This window comes from Tamandua tetradactyla, chromosome 5 (assembly GCF_023851605.1).
Source record: "Tamandua tetradactyla isolate mTamTet1 chromosome 5, mTamTet1.pri, whole genome shotgun sequence".
In the NCBI taxonomy this organism is placed as follows: Eukaryota; Metazoa; Chordata; class Mammalia; order Pilosa; family Myrmecophagidae; genus Tamandua; species Tamandua tetradactyla.
In genome coordinates this window covers 35,817,282-35,838,216 of record NC_135331.1, presented here as the reverse complement: position 1 = coordinate 35,838,216, position 20,935 = coordinate 35,817,282, and the positions used below count along the sequence as shown (strand labels likewise).

At 47.7% G+C, this 20,935-nt stretch overlaps 1 protein-coding gene across 1 annotated transcript in view; it reads right to left on the bottom strand.

Annotated features, from left to right (window-relative positions):
* SEZ6L (seizure related 6 homolog like) overlaps positions 1 to 20,935 on the bottom strand; it is an 85,513-nt gene that overhangs the window by 28,150 nt on the left and 36,428 nt on the right. The window contains exons 10-12 of the mRNA XM_077159365.1: positions 11,187 to 11,383; positions 5,197 to 5,391; positions 2,764 to 2,955 (exon numbers count right to left, since the gene is read on the bottom strand). Coding sequence (XP_077015480.1) covers positions 2,764 to 2,955; positions 5,197 to 5,391; positions 11,187 to 11,383 — 584 coding nt within the window. The remainder of the gene's footprint in view (positions 1 to 2,763; positions 2,956 to 5,196; positions 5,392 to 11,186; positions 11,384 to 20,935) is intronic.

Below are 20,935 nucleotides of genomic sequence, written 5' to 3'. Positions count from 1 at the left end.
GGCTCCACCTTTCAGGAAATTTCAATAAGCTTTCCTTTTTAGCTTTCTATCTTTGGGGCTCTGCAGCCTGAGTGACTCAAGCTGCTTTTCGATAACTCTTAGAGCCGCTAGAGGGAAACTGAATTGACCACCAGGAATGTACCCGAAACTTCTAGGGACTGGGGAGAGGAAGTGGTTGTAGTTAAGGGATTAGGGCCATGTGCTAAAAATCCATGGGCTGGTCCCTGCACGGGTGTGAACCCTGCCCATCAGGGTGCCATGACGGAGGGCGCAAGACTGGCAGGGAGAAACTGGACTCAGAGATGGAGTTCTGAGTTGGAATCCTAGCTCTGCCCCAAAGAAGTGCTGTCATCTTAAAGTGCATTTCCCTCTGAGCCTGTTTCCTGTGTGTGTGTGTGTGTGTGTGTGTGTGTGCATGTGTAGCCACAGACATGCATACCTTCACAAATACAAATAATGTTCTTAGCAACATGCCTTGTGCATTCAAGAAGTCGAGACTAACGAGATCTATTGTTATCTGCAAAATGGGGCAGATGTATTTTATCTCTAAATTATCCTTCAGTTGCAGCTACGAGATTCCTTTCGGCTTGGAAATTCTAGAACTAGAACTGAAGAGGTAGATGGGAACACAAGGCTGAGTGGCCCAACAGTCTTTTATGGAAACAGAACACTAAAACCTCCCGTTTTTCCAAAGAGGAAATAGGGACCCAGAAAAATAAATCTTCTTTTAATAAAGGAACCAGCTTTTAATTAAGGGAAATCTATAAAGCAAATGATAAGGACCTAGGAGTCTTCTTTATTTGGATCTGGGTTGTAAATCCCTTTCAGGCTGAGGGAGCTGAATTTATGAACTAGCAAACAGAATTCAGGCCTCGGGTGGCTTACAAATAAAGCAGAAAGGAAGGTCCCTGTGAATTTGAATTTAGCTGTGCTCTCTTCTCTAAAATGGCAGGCTTCTCCATTTTATTTTCCTATCTGGATGAAATGAATAAATGTCTGTGACATGCTTAGAACTTGCCTGGCATATGCTAAGTGCTCAATGAATGTCAGTTTGTTTAACAAAATAGGAAAAGGACGTTCTTGTTTTCCAACTGTTTTACTGCAGGGACTGCTCTGTTCAGCTAAATTGTAAGGGGGTTGGCTTGTAAGTCATCAAAGTTTCTAAAACTTGTTTTTGAGAGGTGTGAGAAGTCACAAAATAAAATGAATGTAAGAGAGAGCAAGGCGCGTAGATTCTACTCAATGATAATCATATCAGATGTAAGTGAATATACAATAAATTTACTGGGCTTCTAAAAAATGTTGGCTTAGCCTCAAGTTAAACTTTGGGTTTACAAACACTATTAAAGGCTCAGTGGCAGCTTCTGGGGTTTGATCTGACTGTATTTTGGCTGGAGTTGTTTCATCCAAAATATTAATGTCAACAACAATTTCTGATCCACAAAGAAACGCTGTGTGAAACTTTGTTTTTCCCATCTCTATCTTTATACTTTCTTTGAGCAATGGGTCTCATGGACACACATAAGATACCCTGGGGAGCACATTTTATAACCTGGGGAGTCTTTTAAAAACCTGTGTCCAGGCTGCGCCCCAGATTATTATACCAGAATCTTAAGGGGTGGTGTCCACCCTTTCCCAAGTGATTCCAATATGCAACCAGGTCTGAAGATTCTCGGGTCTCCACCCCAGGACTTCTCCACCTGGTGAGAATATGAACTCCTGCATTTTCTGAGTGACCTCGGAAGCACTTCTATGTTAAGGAAGCCCCAAAGTGTTTTTTTGTTTTTTTGTCTGTTTGTTTAACTGAACATTTCCTTTGCTGCCTCCAGGTAAACCAAGGGCAGAAACCTATTTCCACGTTTAATGTCCTGTGAACTGCTCAGTTTAGGTAGCTGAAGGGCCAGGAAGGTCTGGGCTTGCAGCTGGTCTCCATTTCCCAGCCCTTTTAAAAAACTTTTTGTGGCAAAATACATGTATCAGAAAACTTGCCATTTGAGCCATTTTATAAGTGCTCAATTTTTGTGGCATTAACTACATTCAGAGGGTTGTGCAATCACCACCATTTTCTCCAAACTTTATCATCACCTGAACAAAAACACTGTCTTCATTAAGCAGTGACTCTCCATTTCCCCTCCCCTGGCCCCTGGTAATCTCTAATCTACTTTTCGTCTCTCTGAGTCTGCCTATTCTAGATATTTCATATAAGTGGAAGCACACAACACTTGTCCTTCTGTGTCTGGCTTGTTTCACTTAGCATGATGACTTCAAGACTCTTCCATATTGTATCATGTCCTAGAACTTCCTTCCTTTCTATGGCTGAATAACATTCCATCGTACAGCTAGAAAACATTTTGTCTATCCATCAGTCCATGGATGGACATTTAGATGGTTTCTACATTTTGGCTGCTGTGTGGCTCCATTATTAACTAGCTGTGTGACGTGGGGTGGTGATTTAACCTCTCTGAACCTTAACTTCCCCATCTTAAAATGGAGACAATAACACCAGTCTTAGGGGTCGCAGGGCTACTTGAGGAAGAAAAGAGGACAATTTGGTAAAGGACGTAGCGCCATGCCCGATACAGTTCCCATAAACATAATAGCATAAATTGCCTGGGTAAGTGTTCGCTGTTGTCATGCAGGGGAACAGCCATAAAAGCTTTTCAAGGGTAGCACCCGTCTCCCATCCCCAGATCTGGGCTGAAGAAGAGGCTGCAAAGGTCAAGGCTGCCAACTTGGGGGCCCCAATGATTCAATGGGACTCACAGACGCAATGGGGCAGGCGGGATGTCCAGATGGGGGTGCCTGTTTCGCGGCTGTAGCAGGTCAGCAGAGAACTTCCCTCGAGCACAAAACCAGGGTTGCAGGTGTACTGGATGGTGGTGCCCACCAGCAGCACGGGGTCCGAGATGAGGCGAGTGGAGTGCTCCACTTCTCCGGGATCAGTGCAGTACATGACTACACGGGGCAGGAGACAAACCAAGTGGGCTTTTAAACTCTCGATGGTCACAGAACGCAGCTCGGAGATGCGAAACCAAAGGCTTGACAAAGACAAACACGAGACCCTGGGATTCTAGGAAGACTTTATAGAAATGGTTGGCTGAGAATGACAGAAGTACCTAGAGGGTTTCCTAGCTCGGTTCTTTTCCCTTCTGGAAGATAATGCATCTGTGTGCTCATCAAAACTAGCTAGAGAACAGACCAGAAGGAAGGAATCTTGACTTTGATTCCACTTCTAGGAATTTACCCAAAGGTAATGCCTGCATCAGGCCCAGAGACACATGGATGAGACTGTATATGGCACGACTATTTGTGATGGCAAAAAAGATGGGAAACAATGCGTATCCACTGAGGGGGGAAGGTACGGAAGAGCCAGTCTATGAAATCCTGGGCAGCCATGCATAACAGCATATTTGGGAGGGGCTCTCACCGCTTTCTTTGCAGTGTTGGCACATAATAAAACAAGCATGCATTGCTTTTGAAAGTAAAAAAAAAAAATCCATACAGATAAAAGGGAAAGAGCAAACCAATTAAAAAAGAATGTAGTAGACAATATGCATTATATAAAGATATATCCAGATTTCTGAGTAGAAAAAAAAGATAGTTGTAGAGCAGTTTGTACAATTTGATGCCTTTATGGTAAAATACCTATATCTACAGCTTTTTTTCCCTATATGTGTATTTATATATGTCTAAATATATACACACACATGCACACACACAATAACAGTGGTATTTGCAGAGGGTGAGCTCATAAGGTTTTGTACTTTCTACTTCATAGCGTTATTATTGCCTGGGGGTAGGTAAGTATTTGCTACTTTTATAATTTTAAAGACAATTATATACATCTTTTAAAGTGAATTCTAAAACAAAAACACAACAACAGAAACACATATATAAAAAAATGAATTCTGCAGTGAAACCAATGAAAGGCATTAGCAAGAATCCCATGACCTGGGGGGCATCATTCCAAGGGATTCTGCTGACGTCCATCCCCCAGAAGAGGGAGCAGCTGAGGCAGTTTGGGGAGTCTCCAGCCTGGTAACATAAATACCCATCTACAGAAGGAGCCAGTTACAAATTTATTTGCTCTAATTTGGCCTTTTGTTGTTGTTGTTGCAAAAATCGAGGTGTATGGAGAGACTTTTCCATAGAACACCAGTGTATCTTCCTTCCAAGCCTTTCCAGTGTTTACAGGATGGTGTGGCACACACAAATGAACTGGTGATGGGTCTCTCCCATCGCCACCATGTCACGCCTCGCTGTCGGTCCTTATTTTCTATCATGACACACACAAAAACACAGACTGCTGCGGACCAGATAGAACTGTTGATGTAGCTGATTTCGTGGATTGTAGGCAATTTCTTTCATGTTTCCCATAGTTATTTTTCTTGGATGCTGACATTTTTGTGTGATAGGAATTGTATCGTAACTCTGACACGTGTTCTCTGGCACACCCTTTCCCTGCTCACACTTAATGTCTCTTATTGTGCTGTTGGTGATTCAGGTCATGTCGAACAGGGCTAGCAAAGGGTCACCAAGGACTCCATGCAAGAGGGCTGTGGACTGGAGCTTGATTTAGGGAGTGGGAAGCAAATGGCTAGCAGGAGAGTTCATTTCCAGGCTTAGGTCCTTCCCGTACTACTGCAGCATCAATGCAGAAGCCAGAAACACTTCGCTTCTCTAAGCCTTTTCAAGATATCGCTCGGTTATCAGTAGTTGTACCTGACCTGCATTCTTGAGGATAGCAGCGGCAGGTGAGGAGGACAGGAGAAGGAACGAGTGGACTGGACGGATACTCTCCAAGGTGAAATCAGCTACCCACTAGATGGCTTAAGAACCGGATTTCCAAGGGTCAACCTAGATTTGTTTGGGTTTACCTTGGCTATAGAGGATATTTAAAAGCCTCAAAATATTAATGATCTTTAAATACGGGCTATGTACATTCCCTTTCACTGCAGTCAGTGCCACTCCCTATTGTCTCACACTCAGCCTGCTTTATTCTGAAGGCATCTGAGTCTGAGATCCCCGCCATAGGGCTATAAAATGACATTTGTGAGCCATGCTAATAAGTTGGTAGGGGGGGAAAGAGGCCAGATTCTGCCTTAAACAAACTCTACCACATCCATGCAGAAAATTCCCATAGGAGGGATTTATCAACATTGACCTTGAGGGGAAAAAACAAAAGATTATTCTTACTTTTCTCACAAAATGGGGGGTCACTGCTCCAGCTGAGGTCCCACTGGCAGGTGAGGGTGTCGCTGCCCACGATGTCATAGCCGGGGTCACACTGGTAGGTGATTCTAGCGCCTCGCACGAGCTCTGTGTGAGAAGTGGTTTTCCAGCCGTTCTGGATCTCAGGCAAATCTGAGCAGGAGTCGTTCCTAGACACCTCTTTAAAACAAAAACGCCATCTTTAACTTCGGGACATGGCCTTGCCTCTTTATATATGTCAGGGAAAAGAGCAGCTAACAGAAAAAGCATCCAGAAAAAAAGGAACACTCCCCAAATCCCTTAAAGGGCAAGAGCTCTTTTACGGTGAGATTTTATAATGAGCTGCTCCCGTGGGCCCCTAAACTTACCAAATAGTCTCTTGGCTTGATAAAACCGGTTTAGGATTTAGAGCTAGACAAGAGCCTAATTCTGCCACTTACTAGCAGCCTGACCTTGGGAAAATCCTTTCTCTCTGTACCTCAATTTCCTCACCATTCATGAGGGCATAATTGAGACTGCCTCACGTGGTAGCCAGCTTCAAGATGTGCCTGGATGGTTCTCACCCTCTGGAACACACACCCTTGTGCCGTCACCACCCAAGCTGGAAAGGGGCTGACGCATGTTGCCAAAATTGCAGTGTGCGACTTCGGAGGCAAGGTTCTAGAAGGCATTGCAGTTGCCTCCTTGCCCTTTCTTTCTTTCTTTCTTTTTTCTTGCCCTCTTTTGCATCACCTACGCTGGAAGAAGAAGCTGCCAGAATGTGTGGCTACTCAAAACAAACCTCTGGAGAGAACCATGTGGAGAGAACAGTGGTCTCCTGTCAACAGCTGGCATGGACTAATCAGCCACATGAGCGCGCCATCTTGGATACAGACCCTCTGGCCACTGTCAATCCTTTGGTTGACTCCAGCCCTGGTCAAGATGCTTACTGCAACCTCAAGAAAGACCCTGGGTCACACCAACCAGCTAATGCTGCTCCTGAATCCCAGATCCACAGAAACTGAGGAGATCAGAAAGGTCTATTGTGAACTTGGGGGTAATTTGTTACCCAACCTCAGGTAACCAGTACAGTCAGCCTCATTTTAAGAATGTTGATAAATCCACAGGTCTGGAAAAGTAGTTATATATATATACACACTTCTAATACATACTAAAATAAATAGTTAACTACTAAGGTGAAAACAGTTGTTAGTATCTTCTTTAAACCATATTGCATTTCATCAGTTGCATTCTAGAAAATGTTACACACATTTTTGTATCAAACACGCAGTTTATTATCACAGAGTCTTCCTCTGGCACAATTCTGTTTTCCTCCTACAAACCCACATTACTGAGGTAGCGATCCAAAGGCTCGCTATTACCATTCTTGCTTCCGAGTGCCCACCGTACAGATTTGGAGAAGAGAGCTAATTATGTCGCATAATTAATTTGCAGTGCTTATGTGCTTCTGGGAAAAGCAAAGTACCTCCACTGTCTGGAAAGTCATTCTGAGAAATAAGCAATGGCTTTTCCCAGGATTTTATCACGACTTTATTTGGGGAAAGGAGATCTCATGGGTGTCTGCGAGAAGAAGGGGATAGGGAAATGGCTTCTAGAATTGCTTGATGGGGAACAGGAGTTTCCATTTTTAGGCCTTTGAAAAATCAGCCGAGCCTTGGATTTGGGTCACAGCTGCAAATGCTCAGACTATGGATGAAAGGAGAAAAATGGGGGTAGGTGCTAGATATCTGATCTGCCTTGTGCCAAATGCTTTGACAGTGAGAAAGGTTTGCTTGTCTGGCTTTCTGGTATGAGCTGCCATGGCTACCTGCCCCTGGAGGATCTCTAGGCCCTTTTGTGACATTCATCACCTTTGTAATTACCCAGTTGCCGCCACCATGAGCCTTGACTCACACCTTGGCCCCACTGCTTTCTAACTGGGTGGGCTTGGCTACGTCCTTTAGCCTCCCTGCTCTTCAGTTCCCACACCCCACACCCAGAGACCCCGACTCGGGAATCTGCATGTTCACTAAGCACCTAGGTGGCTCTGGAATGGCCCGTCCCCACTCCCCTGGGTCCTTGTTCCGTCCCCACTCCCCTGGGTCCTTGTTAGCTTTGATAAGAAGTGGAAAACTGGCCTAGGAGTCAGAAGAGTTCAGTTCTAGTCGCTCGCTTTCTTTAAGAAGTTGAGTGACTCTAGTCATGTCAATGAACTTTCTTGAGCCTCAATGCTCTCCTCTGGGGCATGGTGACAATAGTCATGGCCCCATCAATCTCAAAGAGCAACGTAAAAGCTAATTAATAGACTTGAGATGACAGTATTGTGTGAATATTGAGAACACACATATGGATTCATTTATTTGTTTGACCAAGATTTTGTGAACACCAACTACATGCCAGTGTCCAGAAAAACAGGGATCTGAAGCCATGGTTCCAGCCTCATGGTCAAGATTAGCACCATGGTACAACTTCTGGACAAAAGAAATGCCCAAATGCACTAAAGGCACTGCACCAGCTGCCCCGCTCATGCTTATGGCAGACATCACTAATCCATCCCAGCACTCTCTGAATCAAGGTGAGACTTCCCAATCCTTCTCAACCCAGCAGTCCAGAGAGCCAGTATCATTTGACTGGGATTGACCTGAGATATGGAACTTAGTCACTGTACTAGAATCAGAGGAACGAACACACAAGTGGCCAACATCTCCTTGAAAAATACTGCCAACTCCTCTCTACCTTTTCCTTTCCTTCGTCCCCTGCACTTAGCCACAGACACTGGGCAAAGAATAGGAAGCAATAGGGCAAATGGGTCTTGGCTCCTTTCTGTGCTTTGTGGAGTTCAGAATCATGTTGGCCAAGACCAAAGGAGGAGCAGAGAGCAAGCAGGGCAGATAAACCTTGACCACCTTGCAGAGCTGGGCCACGGCTTTTAGGTAGGTGTTGGAGCTTCAGAATTCTGCAGGTGACCACAGAAATCTTCAGGTAACCCTACCATCTGCTTCCTTCATTGAATGGGAGTTGCATTTGTGTCTGGTTAAGTCCAGACATGGGATGCCAAATATCTTTCCTGCGTCCCTGGCAGACATCAATAATCAATCACGGCACTCTTCCACTGACTTCAGGCTTGGGCTCTTCCGTGTTCTCTTCAATGTGATTGGCAGCACAGGGAGGCAGGCATTGGAAACTGGCTGGCATCAAAGTTCAATACATTTGTGATCCCCGAAATTGGCTCTTTGCTTATTTAACAGAAATAACAACAACCAGAAACGTTCCCTCTCTCTCTCTTCTTTTTTTTGCTGCCCAGATTAGCCAGGCTATGAAGCCTTGGGAAACATTCTCTGAAATCCCGCGCCTGCCGCAGCACCAGCACATGACCTTGGCATTGCCTGTCAATGGGACTGCCGCTCGTATTTTCAGGAGTCGGCTCAAGGGCAGGGAGAGTATTCTATTCCTTTTCATATCCCCGGTGCCCAGCACAGGGTTTTGCACATAGGAGATGTTGAGAATTCGTGTGAACCAAATTCTCTGGGAAAATGGACCTTTGAAGGTGAACTGAAATAATATATGCAAAAAAAGTGCCTGCCAATTGTGAATTGCTAGAAAAACCTAAGTTTCAAGATCAATTAACAAGAACACCTTCTCTCAAAAGCCAAACTGAACATTGGCCAGACTCGCTGGCTTACCTTCACCAGCCTTGGGCAGCATCCGATTTTTTGCCGTCAATCTGAACATAGTTTTGGAAGACTGACTCAGGCACCAGAGGAGACAAATAAGCAAAACTATGATCTCATCTTTCAGCGAGGTGGGAGGGGAAGTCTAAGGAGATAGACAGACTCCAACCCACCAGAAAATCTCTCTCTAAAGGCAGCTACCTTTGGATGGCACCTGGGCTGCATCTGCAGCATGAGCCATCCCACAGCACGCCAGGGTGCTGCCCTCTAAAGAATGAGGAACCCATCGCAAGTAGTAGCAATAACAGTCTGAAAATATTTAGCAGCACAATCAAGGGTAAAAAGGCCCCCGAGAAACATAAAAAAGAGAATCAATATTTGTGTTAGCCTCTGTGAGAGGGGATGCACAGCAGACAGGGAAGAAAAATGTTCACCGGCTGGAAATAAAAGAAGCAAGGGGCTTATTAGAGCAAGCATAGGACTCTTTGGCAGAGCCAATGGTCAGGGGAGTGGCTTGTATTTTAGAGGCAGGCAGTGGTACAGAGAGCAGCTGGGATTAGAGAGGGGTGATTTTCCAAGCCAAGAAGAAAGAACCAAAGACGTGGAATCTTGGGGGGGATTCCATGTCAAGGGGGAAGGTGTGGCAGAGTGAATCCTCCCCTTTCTTGTTCCATCTTGGAAATCATAAAGTCAACCAAGATCCCAGGAGGTGAAGGCACATCCCCTTATCTCTGGCTGAACCCTGCTATTGAAATCCTCAGGAGGCAACCACCCGCCATTCTGGATGGCAGAAGAAGTTAAGTCTTAGCTACCTGCCTTTCTCCAGGATCTCAGCTGCAGCCAAGCGTCGGGGGTGGAGAAAGCCAGAGCTGGCACCAGGAAGTGTGGGTGTGAGCCTCAGCTCTGCTCCTCATGAGCCAGTCCCTTATCCTCCTGGGTCCAGAGCTTTTCCTGTGACCTGACAGCGTTGGATGAGATGCTCTATCCACAGTGTCCCAGCCCCCCACCATGTCCCAGCCCCCAACTGCTGTGTGGAGAATGGCTCACAGGGGTGGGTGAGAATCGACATGGGGAGTCCAGTGAGGGGTTGATGATGGAATTTGATGATGGCAGCTTGGATTAGGAGAGTGGCCTTGGAAATAGACACAGAGGGAGGTGGTCACCTTTGAGATGTATTGTGGAAGCAGAGCCGGCAGGATGGACTGTACAGGGGGATGAGGAAAGAGGAAGCAGTGACGAGGGCTAGAATCTGGCCCAAGAAACCATGAGCACGGTGTTTGTGTTTCCTGGGATGGGCAGACAGCAGGAGAAGCAGTTTGGGGGTGCTAGTGGGGTAGGGAAAGGCATAGTTCTGTTTGGGCCATGTTAAATACGAGGTGCCTATTAGACATGCGAGAGGGTAGTTAGCAGGGAGCTGGTAAGAGAAGCCTAGAGTTCAGGGGCGAGGCCAGGGTTGGAAGTAAAATTCAGGGACCAGTGGAATTCAACTATTGTTTAGAATCATGGGACTGGGTAAGGCACTCAGGGGGTGAGTGTAGGTAAATAAGAGGGCAGGGTCCAGGATGGAGCCTGAGATCCTACAGTGTTTAGAGGCTGGGCAGAGGAGGGTGGTGGAGCTAGGAACAACTGAAGGGGAGTGCGGGAGGAAGGGCATGGGGTGGACGAAAGCAACAAGGAAGGGATGTTGCGTGGTCAGTGCGAACTGAACTTGAACTTAACAGAAGGTGGGTTTTCTTAAGCTAGGAAGGAGCAAAATGGTTTGGAAGCCACAGTGAAGACTGAGGAAGCCCTCTCTTGCATCATTAGGTCCTAAAGTACATGGAGCGGGAGAGGAAGAGCTGTTTCTCTCGACTCAATAGGGTTGCAAGAGAAGTAAGGTCTACAGGGGAGAAATGGGCTTCAGTACAGGCAAGATGCTGAAGGCAAGGCTTTGAGAAGAAGTTGTAAACATAGTGGAGTGTGTTAATGATATAAAATCTCTGTCGATTACAGATGAAGCATGATGAGACATTATCTCACTAAATCTCAGGTATCAACCTTGTGAGGTAAGGGTCATTATTTCCATTTTACAGATAACAGAAAGAAGGCTCAGAGAGGTTGAGTGACTTGTCCAAGGTCACACAGCTATTGATGACAGGACTTTAGGGCTCAAATCCTGGTCCTCCTGAGTAGAGAGTGCAAGCTCTTAAAAACTACACAGATTTACTGCGGCAATATATGAAAGGATCTGTGTAGCTCAAAAACCCCAAACAGACATATCCAGAGGAAACCATCTTAACCTGTATTTAAACACAAAGAAAAAAGGGGACTGAATGAGACACCTACCTATGTAGTTCATGATAAATCCCTGACCTTTCCCAAAGATGAGGCCGGCAGGGTCCGAGTGGAACTGGATGGTCAGGTCGGGCGTGGACGAGTAGAGCTTCTGGGGGCCACTGTTCCCCAGGTACTGTCCGAGGACATGTGGCATAGCCTCATCCCCATCGTAAACCGTCAGGATGTCACTGCTGCTGAGGTTCAGGCTTGGAGGGCACAAAAAAGGAGGAGTTTTGTGAGGCCCAAGTGTTAAGCAAACTTACAGGCATTCAATCAGCCTTTCCTTTTTCATTTTTCAGCAACACACAGGCTAGGAACTGTAGGAGAAGCAGGCAGAGATTACAAGTGGGATCAAAGCCCTCCTGCCCCATGCAGATTTGTGGATAGGTTGTGTTTCTGAAGACACATTTATGAAATGGTCTTCCCTGCTTGCTGGGACTCACTGCAAAATAAAAGGGTACACGTACGAAGAGTTGCTTCAACAATCTTGTCATGTCACTCCCCCCATCAACAACCACTTCATGAGTGGCAGGCACTCATGAAGTGTCAGGCACTGGATTACCTGCTGGGGTATGATGCGGGGCCTTTCGTTCTTTGATGCAGAACTTGCTGGCTGCTTGCTGATTACAACTTGCATTTTTGTGTAAGGGGAATCGATCTTTCCATCTGTCATGTGGCAAATCCCTCAAAATCTCCTGGGTTATTCATTATGTTGAGGGGGTGGGGCAGGAGCAGTGGGACAGAGGTATTTAATTCATTAAATAGGCTCAGAACCTGTCATCACTGTTCAAGATGACACATTTCTAAAGACTCAGAATGTAATTCCTTGACACTAAATATTTGGATGGCAATGGATGGTTAATAATTCAGAAAACACTTCAAGGGGCCATAGAAACTTGTGTCGTGTTAGGTGTGTTGGGTTTTCAAACTGATCTCTGAAAAGATGCTGGTAATTTGGCCTCGGCCGCTTCAACCGTGAACAAGATATTAACTCATGCCCCCTTCTTTCCTTTCCCCTTTCTCCCCTTTTTCTTTCTTTCTCCTCTCTTATGTCTTCCTCTGCTTCTTGTCTTCTTCCCCCTAATATTTTTTGATGACCTTCTATGGGTCAGCCACTTTGCTGTGCTCAGAGGGCAAATAAGACGCAAGGGGTCACAGGGCAGCGGTATATTTAGACTCGCAAAACAGGGATTCCAGTACAGTCGTGGTAGGAGTTGTGGATCAAGGTGGTACAGGGGAGGGTGTCTAATTCAGATTGGGGGCATCATGGAGGCCTTCCTGGAGGAGGTGGCGCCCTCTCTGAATCCTCAAGAGTAGAAGACCATGAGGCAGATTAGCAGGGGCTTGGGGAAAAGGCAAAGCACAAGGCAAAGGGAAGAGGGGAGAGAGATCCTGGCTCCTTTAGGAACTTGCCAGGTGGTGGTTGTATCTGGGCATGAGGAGGCCTGGGATAATTCCACAGGGACCGGACCTTGAAGGGCTTAGAGAGCCCAGTTAAGGATCTGGATGCCATCTGGCTGAGGATGGGGAAGTCCTGACAGGGTTTAAGCAGGGGAGTGGCACGACTGGAGCCAGAGGACAAGCATTCCGGGAAACAAGCCCTGAACGGAGTTCCAGGAACTGATGCAGACAGACCAACAACAGCCTTCCCACCAGCAGTTTCGTCCAGTCTCCTCGACAGCCACCACGGCAGTGCTCCTTCTCCTTTCCGAGACCCAGGGGCGGTCTCGGCTGCGGGTCTCGGGGCTGGATAGGAGGTGGGAACTACCCGTGTGGGTGCTTCTGGTGGTGACAATCAGAGCGGAGCAGAACGGAAATACACAGGACACTGCCGAAGGTTTGCTTCTGGAGGGTAGGGATGCATTTTATTTGCCAAACACAGTTCCTAATGTAAAGCTTTCCCAAGGGGTGGCCTAGGGAGATTTTAATGGCCTCTGCAACCTCTATCAGTTTCTCCCAAACCGCTCCCCTCCCCTGACATCCTCTCTAAATAAAAGCCGTCTGCTGGGTTTGTACGTGTAGCTTCAGCACAGAGCCCCAGTCTCGTCCTGCCCCTGCCAGTCTCCATCTAGGCTGCAGCCTCGAAACCCTTATTACATTGAAATTTTGGAGTGACCGCTCACAGAAGGTACTCAATGCTCTAGTATGCAAGAGGTTGTCAGAGACTCTATGTGGTAACAGGAAGAGCGGGCTGAAGTCTGCTCTTGTCCTAAGGTAAGGAAGAGGACCATGAAATCAGCCATGGTGAATTAGGCTAGTGTGAGATATAGGAGATGGCAAGAATTTACTCCTTAAGCCGCCTTCACAGCCTGTGCACGGCTAACAGTGGGCTCCTGGCAGTGACCAGCTTGGCTCCATTTTCTCTTTCATATCCACGATCTAAATGCAGTAGAAGCATCCTTCAGGGTGTAAACAGCTTCCATTTTAAAAACCTAGCGCTGCTCTCTGTTCCCTGTAAAACAGGCTGGAAAGAGCACAGTGGCTCGGAGACCAAGATGCCTTGCTTTGATTCTCAGCGTTGCCACTTTCATGGAGAACATGGGGGTTTTCCGGAAATTCCTTCTCTGTTCACGTTTCCTGCCTAGGTCCTGGGCTCTGGGGATCAGCTTAGGGATGCAGAAGAACTGGGATCAAATCCCAGGCCCACCTTTAGTACCTGAGCAACTTGCTCTAGCCATCTGCACACCGTATTCCAGTTTCTCAATCTGTAAAATGGGCACCACAACCACTGTCATCATCTCTCTCTCTTTGGACTGCTATGTATGGCAAATGACGTCAGATGACAACTTCAATCAGTGGTTCTCAAGGGGGTGCGTGTGTGTGTGTGATTCTGTCCCTCTTTCCCCCAAGGAGACATTTGGCAATGTCTGGAGATGTTCTTGGTGGTTATAACTGGGGAAGGGGGGGGGGGTGCTACTGACATCTAGTAGCAGAGGTCAGGAAAGCCACTGAGTGTCCCAAAGTACAGAGCACAGTCCCGCCTCCCATCCCAACATATAATGATCCAGTCCAAATGTCAGCAGCGCCTAAGCTGGGAAACCCTGACTTTCGTGAATGCATTTTGTGAACAGTATGTAACAAACTATTAAATTTAACTCCTGTTGTCCTGGAGTTCCAGTGGCGGTGGGGGCTAAGCTGAGAACAAGACAGCAGGGCAGAACATTCCCACTTTCTAAGGGGAGATACTTGAATGCTGACTGATGCTGGCTTCCCCAGAAGCAGAGTCCGAGCGGAGATGGTAGTGCAGGTGGCTTACCCAGGAGGCCGTCCCAGGAAGCACGGGTGAGGAAGTGAGACAAGGAAAGGAAGGAGCCAAGGGAGGGGCCATCAGTGGGCAGGCTCCGCAGTGGGCATTGGACTCAGCCCTGCGGGAACTCTGAGAGGCAGTACAGAAGACATCTCAGGGGAGTGGAAGCTGGGCTATTTATTCTCCAACTCCCATTCCTCATTGGCTCAGGTTTGCTGCCAGGTGTACTTCATTTCCAGCACTTCCGGCCTGCCCACATGGCACCAGCCTTTGAGTGGAGACCCACAGGGGCTTGTATCGTAGCGAGTGCCATGGGGGATTGGATAGGGAGCCAACAGCATCTGCTACACAGCTCTTCCGGTTTGAGGTCTTCCCTTACCTCCAACTTACGTAGGAGAAGATAAAGAATTCCCTTGGCCACTGAAGAGGCTGATGGGAGGGGCTGCCTTGGGGGAGTATCACGGAGTGGGGGGAGTATCACAGAGTGGAGGGAGTATCACGGAGTTGGGGGAGTATCATGGAGGGTGGGGAAAGTTCATCACGCTCTCCTTTAGCCTGCGAGCGTGGCTTGACAGGCATCTGTTGGCGTTTGAGGAGCAGCGGTTGGCTATGATGCTTAGCAAGACAAGAGGAATGATAAAATCTTACTGTAGCTGCCTGCCTGCCCAGGGACAGAGCAAAGAGGAAAATGGGGCAGGGGGGAGTTGGGAGTGAGCTTCCCATCACTGAAGAGGGTAGGGATGCTTCCCAGGGTTTAGATGTGTACCCTGCAGAACACATCCAGCTCTGACGGTGCCTGAAAAGGATGGAAAGATGCCATAGAGTAGAAAGGTAAAAGCAGCCAGGTTCAGGAGGCTTTCCTTCTCAGGCACCCCATAGGAAAGTACAAGAAATCAGCATTTCACATCTTCCAAAGCACATCAGTGCTGTTAAGTCAGGCTTTCCTGCATCTTTTCTCTAAGAAAGCAGCAGCCCTTTTCCACTGCAGATTTCCCAGCCTGAGAAGTCCCTGCTGAGTGAGGGGTGAGGTTTTAATATGAATAAAGTTTGGAATTACATGGTTATTAGACCGAACCGCACTTCTTATGACCAGAAAACCTACGAAAATGAAAGATTTCACCCCAAGGAGCAAAACCACAGAGAACGTGTGTGAAGGAGTAATGGGGAAAAGAAAAAAAAAAAGTTATTCTCTGCTGCATCCTTCTGAATCCACCTTTTTTTGATGGAATGGTTCCAAGCATCTACACAAATGTTAGTGATTTGGGTTTTAACTCTTCCAGTCCAAAGACAAGCCTGCCTTTTTATGCTTGCTCCTCCAGCTGCATCTGACATGCCGAGTGCATCCAGGGTCCCTGGTCCTGGGCTGTCCTGAACAATCGAGGGGGGAAGAATGCAGAGAATGAAGAGTCGGGAGACTGCCCACGGGGCAGAGCAGGGCTTTCTGCCAAGGTCTAAAGTGAGCTGTCAGCCAGGCACAGTCTAAGTTGGTTGCTGTTGAGAAATGAGGTTGGCAGTTTGACTCCCGGACAAATGGGAGCTGGAGAGGCGCTGCCAGGCTGGTGGGTCTGATCTGCCCGGAATTGGGTGTAGCAGGACGCCCCTCGGGGAAGAAAAACAGAGCTTCCCACGGCCAGCCCTTCGGAGCTGCCAGAGGGCAAGGCTTCCCTGCGCACAGCCCTAGAGATGCAATCTTGAGCTGCCCACACAGAAGACCTCAGCTTCTGGGTCTCCCTCCTTGACCACCCCTTTCTCCTAGCTCTGGGATCACTGCCATCTTTCAGCTGTGACAGCCCCTCACCTGCCTTCCTGTCTGGGGCAGCCAGGTGGAATTCTCCCCAAATATCAATACCCTCCACTCCCCTATTGAAAATTCATCTCGGTAAAGTGCAAGCCATCATTTGCTTGCCCTCCCAGCCCCCCCGACCCCTCCCACGCTGCCATTCTCCACTCCAGCTGGCCTGAATTACTTGTCCACACCCACAAAGTAAGCTGCTCTTGTCCACCCATGGGGCTGTCCACGCGCTGTCCCTTAGGCGGGAATGGAAGAGCGTCCTTCTTTCTCCCTATTTAGACCTGGATGACTCCTGCCCCCCTTCCCTGGTTCACTCTTCCCAAGTCCCCGTGGACCCCTCTGAGTCTGAGCCGGGGGCACCTCCTGTCTGGTCCCCCATTAGGAGGTCAGCGCTCAGTGCTGCTCCCATGGTCCGCAGCCACGCCTGTGCTAGCCCAGGAGGGCCTGAGGCCAGGGGACAGGCCTGCCCCACCCTCTGCCTTGTGTGTCGGGTGAATGAGCACCAGCTCAGGGCACCTACCCGGGTCTCAGCTCCTTCACAGAGGAGTATGGCCCTGGCTTCAACCCCAACTGTGCTCTTAGCTGTTCCAGCCTGGGGAGAGGGGCTCCTCTCATCCACCCCCAACCCCCTCCCTGGCTGCTTTCAGCACTGGAGGTGGCCCCAGATGATTTCTGCCCTCCCTGCCTTCTGGGCCCCTGCCACCCCCTCCACCATTCTTCTTGGATTATGCAGGTCCCCCAATCAAGTCTGAAGCCACCTGATACCGCTGCTTGCTTGAAAAGCCACTTCAAAGCCCACCTGTGGCCTTATCCAGGGGGCTTCTGGCTGCTTCTCCCTCCCCATGGGGCAGCCATTTGCAGGCACGCACCTACCCAGTGCTTTCTCTTTAAACCGCTCTCCTGTCTCAGGTTCCACCCGAAATCTGACATCTGAAAAAAGATCTTCCCAGGCCCTCATTTAACCCCTCCATAACAACACCACCTATTAAGTTTTAAGCATTCAAACAACTTCAGGAAGTAAAAACATGCTATTGTCTTGTCAAACAGCTAAGGAAGCCGAGGCCCAATCAGGAGAAGCCACTTAGCCAAGGTCACATAAGAATTGGCCCTAAGACTCAAAAACCTTCATCCCTCGGAGGGAACCGCTATTTTATAGATCTCCCATGAAAGCCATGCATACAAGTCTCCAAGACGTGTGCCTAGGTTCAGTCCTGTATCGGAAAAGGCGCATCAAAAAGCCACAAGTAAAATCTTCAGGCTGAAATTTCAGGCTCTTTCTGTTTCCCAGACCTTGGCAGCTCTACTGTTCTTAGGACAACACTGTTAAAGTTATTTGAGTAGACCTGTGAATCTCCAACTTTTCATTTTCTAACAAGCTGATATTTCTTCTCCCTGTGGACTCCCAGTTTGAATTTTAAAAAGACGTTGTCTCTGAAATATTTTATATTTACTGGTAACGATGAAACTAATCTTTTTGCGTGTGTGTGTGATTGTGGATCATAGATAACAACATGTGATAAAATCACTGTTAAGCTTGTTACTTATTCCGGCTGGCTTTATTTCGGTAGCTATGACATTTCTGTTATGGGTTTTGAAATATTTAAGAAGAGTCAGGGAAGGGTACATAAGAAACCAGTTACGATGTAAAGCTGCAGAGAGTACAAACTGCTCTATGGAAGGGGAAGGGAGCCGGGTGGGGGCTGTTTGTTGGGGAAGGGTGAGAAACTTAATTTCACAGTATACCCTTTTGTCCTTTTGAATTTTGAATCCTGTGAATGTATTACCGCCTCAAAACGGATAAAAACAGCCTGAGGAACCTTCATTATTGCTTTCACTGGGATCTAGAGAGTAGAAGAAATTCAAATTTGACGCACATTAGCCAGCCCTTCCCTGCTGAAGTAATTCTCCCCCTCGCCAGCAGAGGGCGCGGCACGCCTAAGCATGGCATGGGCTGCCCACCCCTGTAGCTGCAGCCCCCGCCCCATCCTTACCTCAACCAATCAAGAGCCTGGACATGGGGGTAGGGGAGGGGAAGGGGAGGGGAAGGGGAGGAGGAGGGGAAGGGGGGGAGTGGAGGAGGAGGGGCAGGAGGAGGGGGAGGGGGGGAAGTGGTAGGGGAGGGGAAGGGAAGGGGAAGGGGAGGAGGAGGGGGAGGGGGGAAGTGGTGGGGGGGGAAGAGGGGGAGGGGGGGAAGTGTAACTGCTAAAATGGAGTTAATATTCCCAGAGGGCATATAAAGAAATGATTAGCAAAGCACCTTGCTTCTCTTTATTCCTTTCTGAATAAGCACTGGACCCTATCCCAGCCTTTCTTAGAATCTTTCCTTTAAAAGATGTTCTGAGTGGGGTTCACAAGAAGATTTTGGGTGGACAAGCATATTTTTAAAAATGTTTAACGTTTAGCTGTGTATTTAAATGCGAATTAGAAAAATATATAAATATATGGTTTGCACATCAAACTTCTCATTTCATGGGCATAACGTTGCTTAGAGTAAGCCAAGTGAAAAGGGCAAACCAATTTATATGCAGTTTAGGGAGAAAATGAGGAGCTGGGAGCTGAACCAGATTATGGAAAGAGCAAAAATTAGCCCACAGAAAACAGTCCAGTTTCTCAGGCTGCCCTTCCAGATGGACCGTGGCCTGGCCCCAGCCCCCCTCTGCTGGGTGAACCCCGGACTCTTCGTAGCTCTTACACCTGCTGCCCTCTCCTCGTATCTCACCTTTTCAACATTTTCCTAATTCTTCAAGGTCTCTCTACGCTCCCCACCCCACTCTGCATTTACATCTTGTAACGGGTTGAAGAGAGTCACCCCCACATGCCCCCTCAAATTCATGTCCCCCCAGAACCTCAGAACGTGACCTTATTTGGAAATAGGGTCTTTGCAGATATAATTAGTTAAGGACCCTGAGATGAAATCATCCTGGATTTAGGGCGGGCCCTAAGTCCAATGAATGAATGATGTCCTTATAAGAGGAGAGACACAGAGAGACAGACATGGAGAAGATGATGGGAAGGTGGAAGCAGAGATTGGAGTGATGCATCTATAAGCCAAGAAATGCCAAAGTCCATCAGGAGCCATCAGAAACTGGGGGAGAGACAGAGAATGGCTTTTCTCTCAGAGCTCCAAAAGGAACCAATCCTGCCAAAAGCCGGCTTTCTGACTTTAAGACACCAGAACTGTGAGAGAATAAATTTCTGTGGTGTTAAGCCACCCAGTGTGTGCTCTTTGGTTACAGCCATTCTAGCAAACTAACACACATCTATCTAAAAACTATCCAAGACTGTCATAAGGCTTCGTGTATGCGGGAGCTGTTCCATGTTCGTCGGTACGATTTCATTTTATTTTCAGTCTAGCCTTATAAGTACTTCTCATCCATTTTGCAGATGCAGAAACTGAGGCACCGAGACGTGAAGCAACACGCTCAAGATGAAACAGCTGGTCCTACAGGAGAACCATAATGCAAACCCTTGCAGATGGAAGGCAGAACCTGGGCACGGAGCCAACACAGGCACTCCACCTGCCTGTGTCAGCTCCTACCTGGGCTGCAGGCTTCCCGGAGACACGTGCCATTCACCCCTGCACTCCCGCCTAGCCCTGCCCTCCGCCCCCGCCCACCAGGGGACTCCGCACAAGTCATATAAATATCTTTAAAATGAATGAATCATAGCAAATTTGTCTCCATTTTCCAGAAGAGGAAACTGATGCTCAAGGGGGTTAAATGACTTTCCTGAGTTTGCTTGTTCCTCAAAAAGCTAAACATAGAATTACCATCTGAGCCAGCAATGCCCCTTTGTAATATAATCAAAAGAGTTGAAAACAGGGACTCAGATCCCTGTACAGCCAAGGTTCATGGAGGCATTCTTCCTAATTGTCAAAAACAGGAGGCAACCCAAATGTACATCGACAGACAAATGGATAAATATATATATAACCGCAATAAAAAAGAAGAGTAAAAAATGACCTTCATACCTAAGGCAGGCCTTCCACAGGGGGAGAAAGATGGTGACTAAATAAAGCTGAGGGTTTTAAATAAGGGGGAAAAAAGCATCCAAACCCATAAATGAAAGTGTGGGTACAGAAAAACTTCCATAACTTCGATATTCCTTCTTGAAGATTTTTTAAAAGAAGACCTGTTCAGAATTCCTTTGTATCCATCCTCTCATTTGATCCCCTCGACCGCATGTTGAGGTAGTAGGAGAAAGTGTTATTCCCATTTTACAGAGAAGCAAACCGAGTCCAGGATGGCTTTCCAATGCACACACTCGACCCTACTTAGAGGCGAGCAGGACCCAGATCTCAAGACCACCCCCCTCTTCCCACCAAACCACCCGGCCCGCACCCGGACACTCCTTAGGCCTGTGAACTTGCCCAGGGGGTTATTTGGCCCAGTGCTGATTTGGTTTCAATTTAATTTCATAAAATGGCAAGCAGGACAGGAAGTCACGTCCGCGCCAGGGAGGACAGAAATTCTCTGTGGCTCCCTAGGAGGAAGCCTGGCGCATAAAAACGGGCCATCTTTATGTATCCTCGTCGTCCTGCCCCCCCTAACTGCCTCCCTGCCCCGCCTCTGCCTGCCTCCCTTGGGCCCCCCAACATTCACAGAGCGCTTGTCCAGAACCCGGCTTTTTCGCTCAGCGGTTCTCAGCCCTGGCTACACATCCGGATTCCTGGGGGAGATTTTAAAGCTCCCGATGGCCAGGTCTCGGTGGAGACCAGCT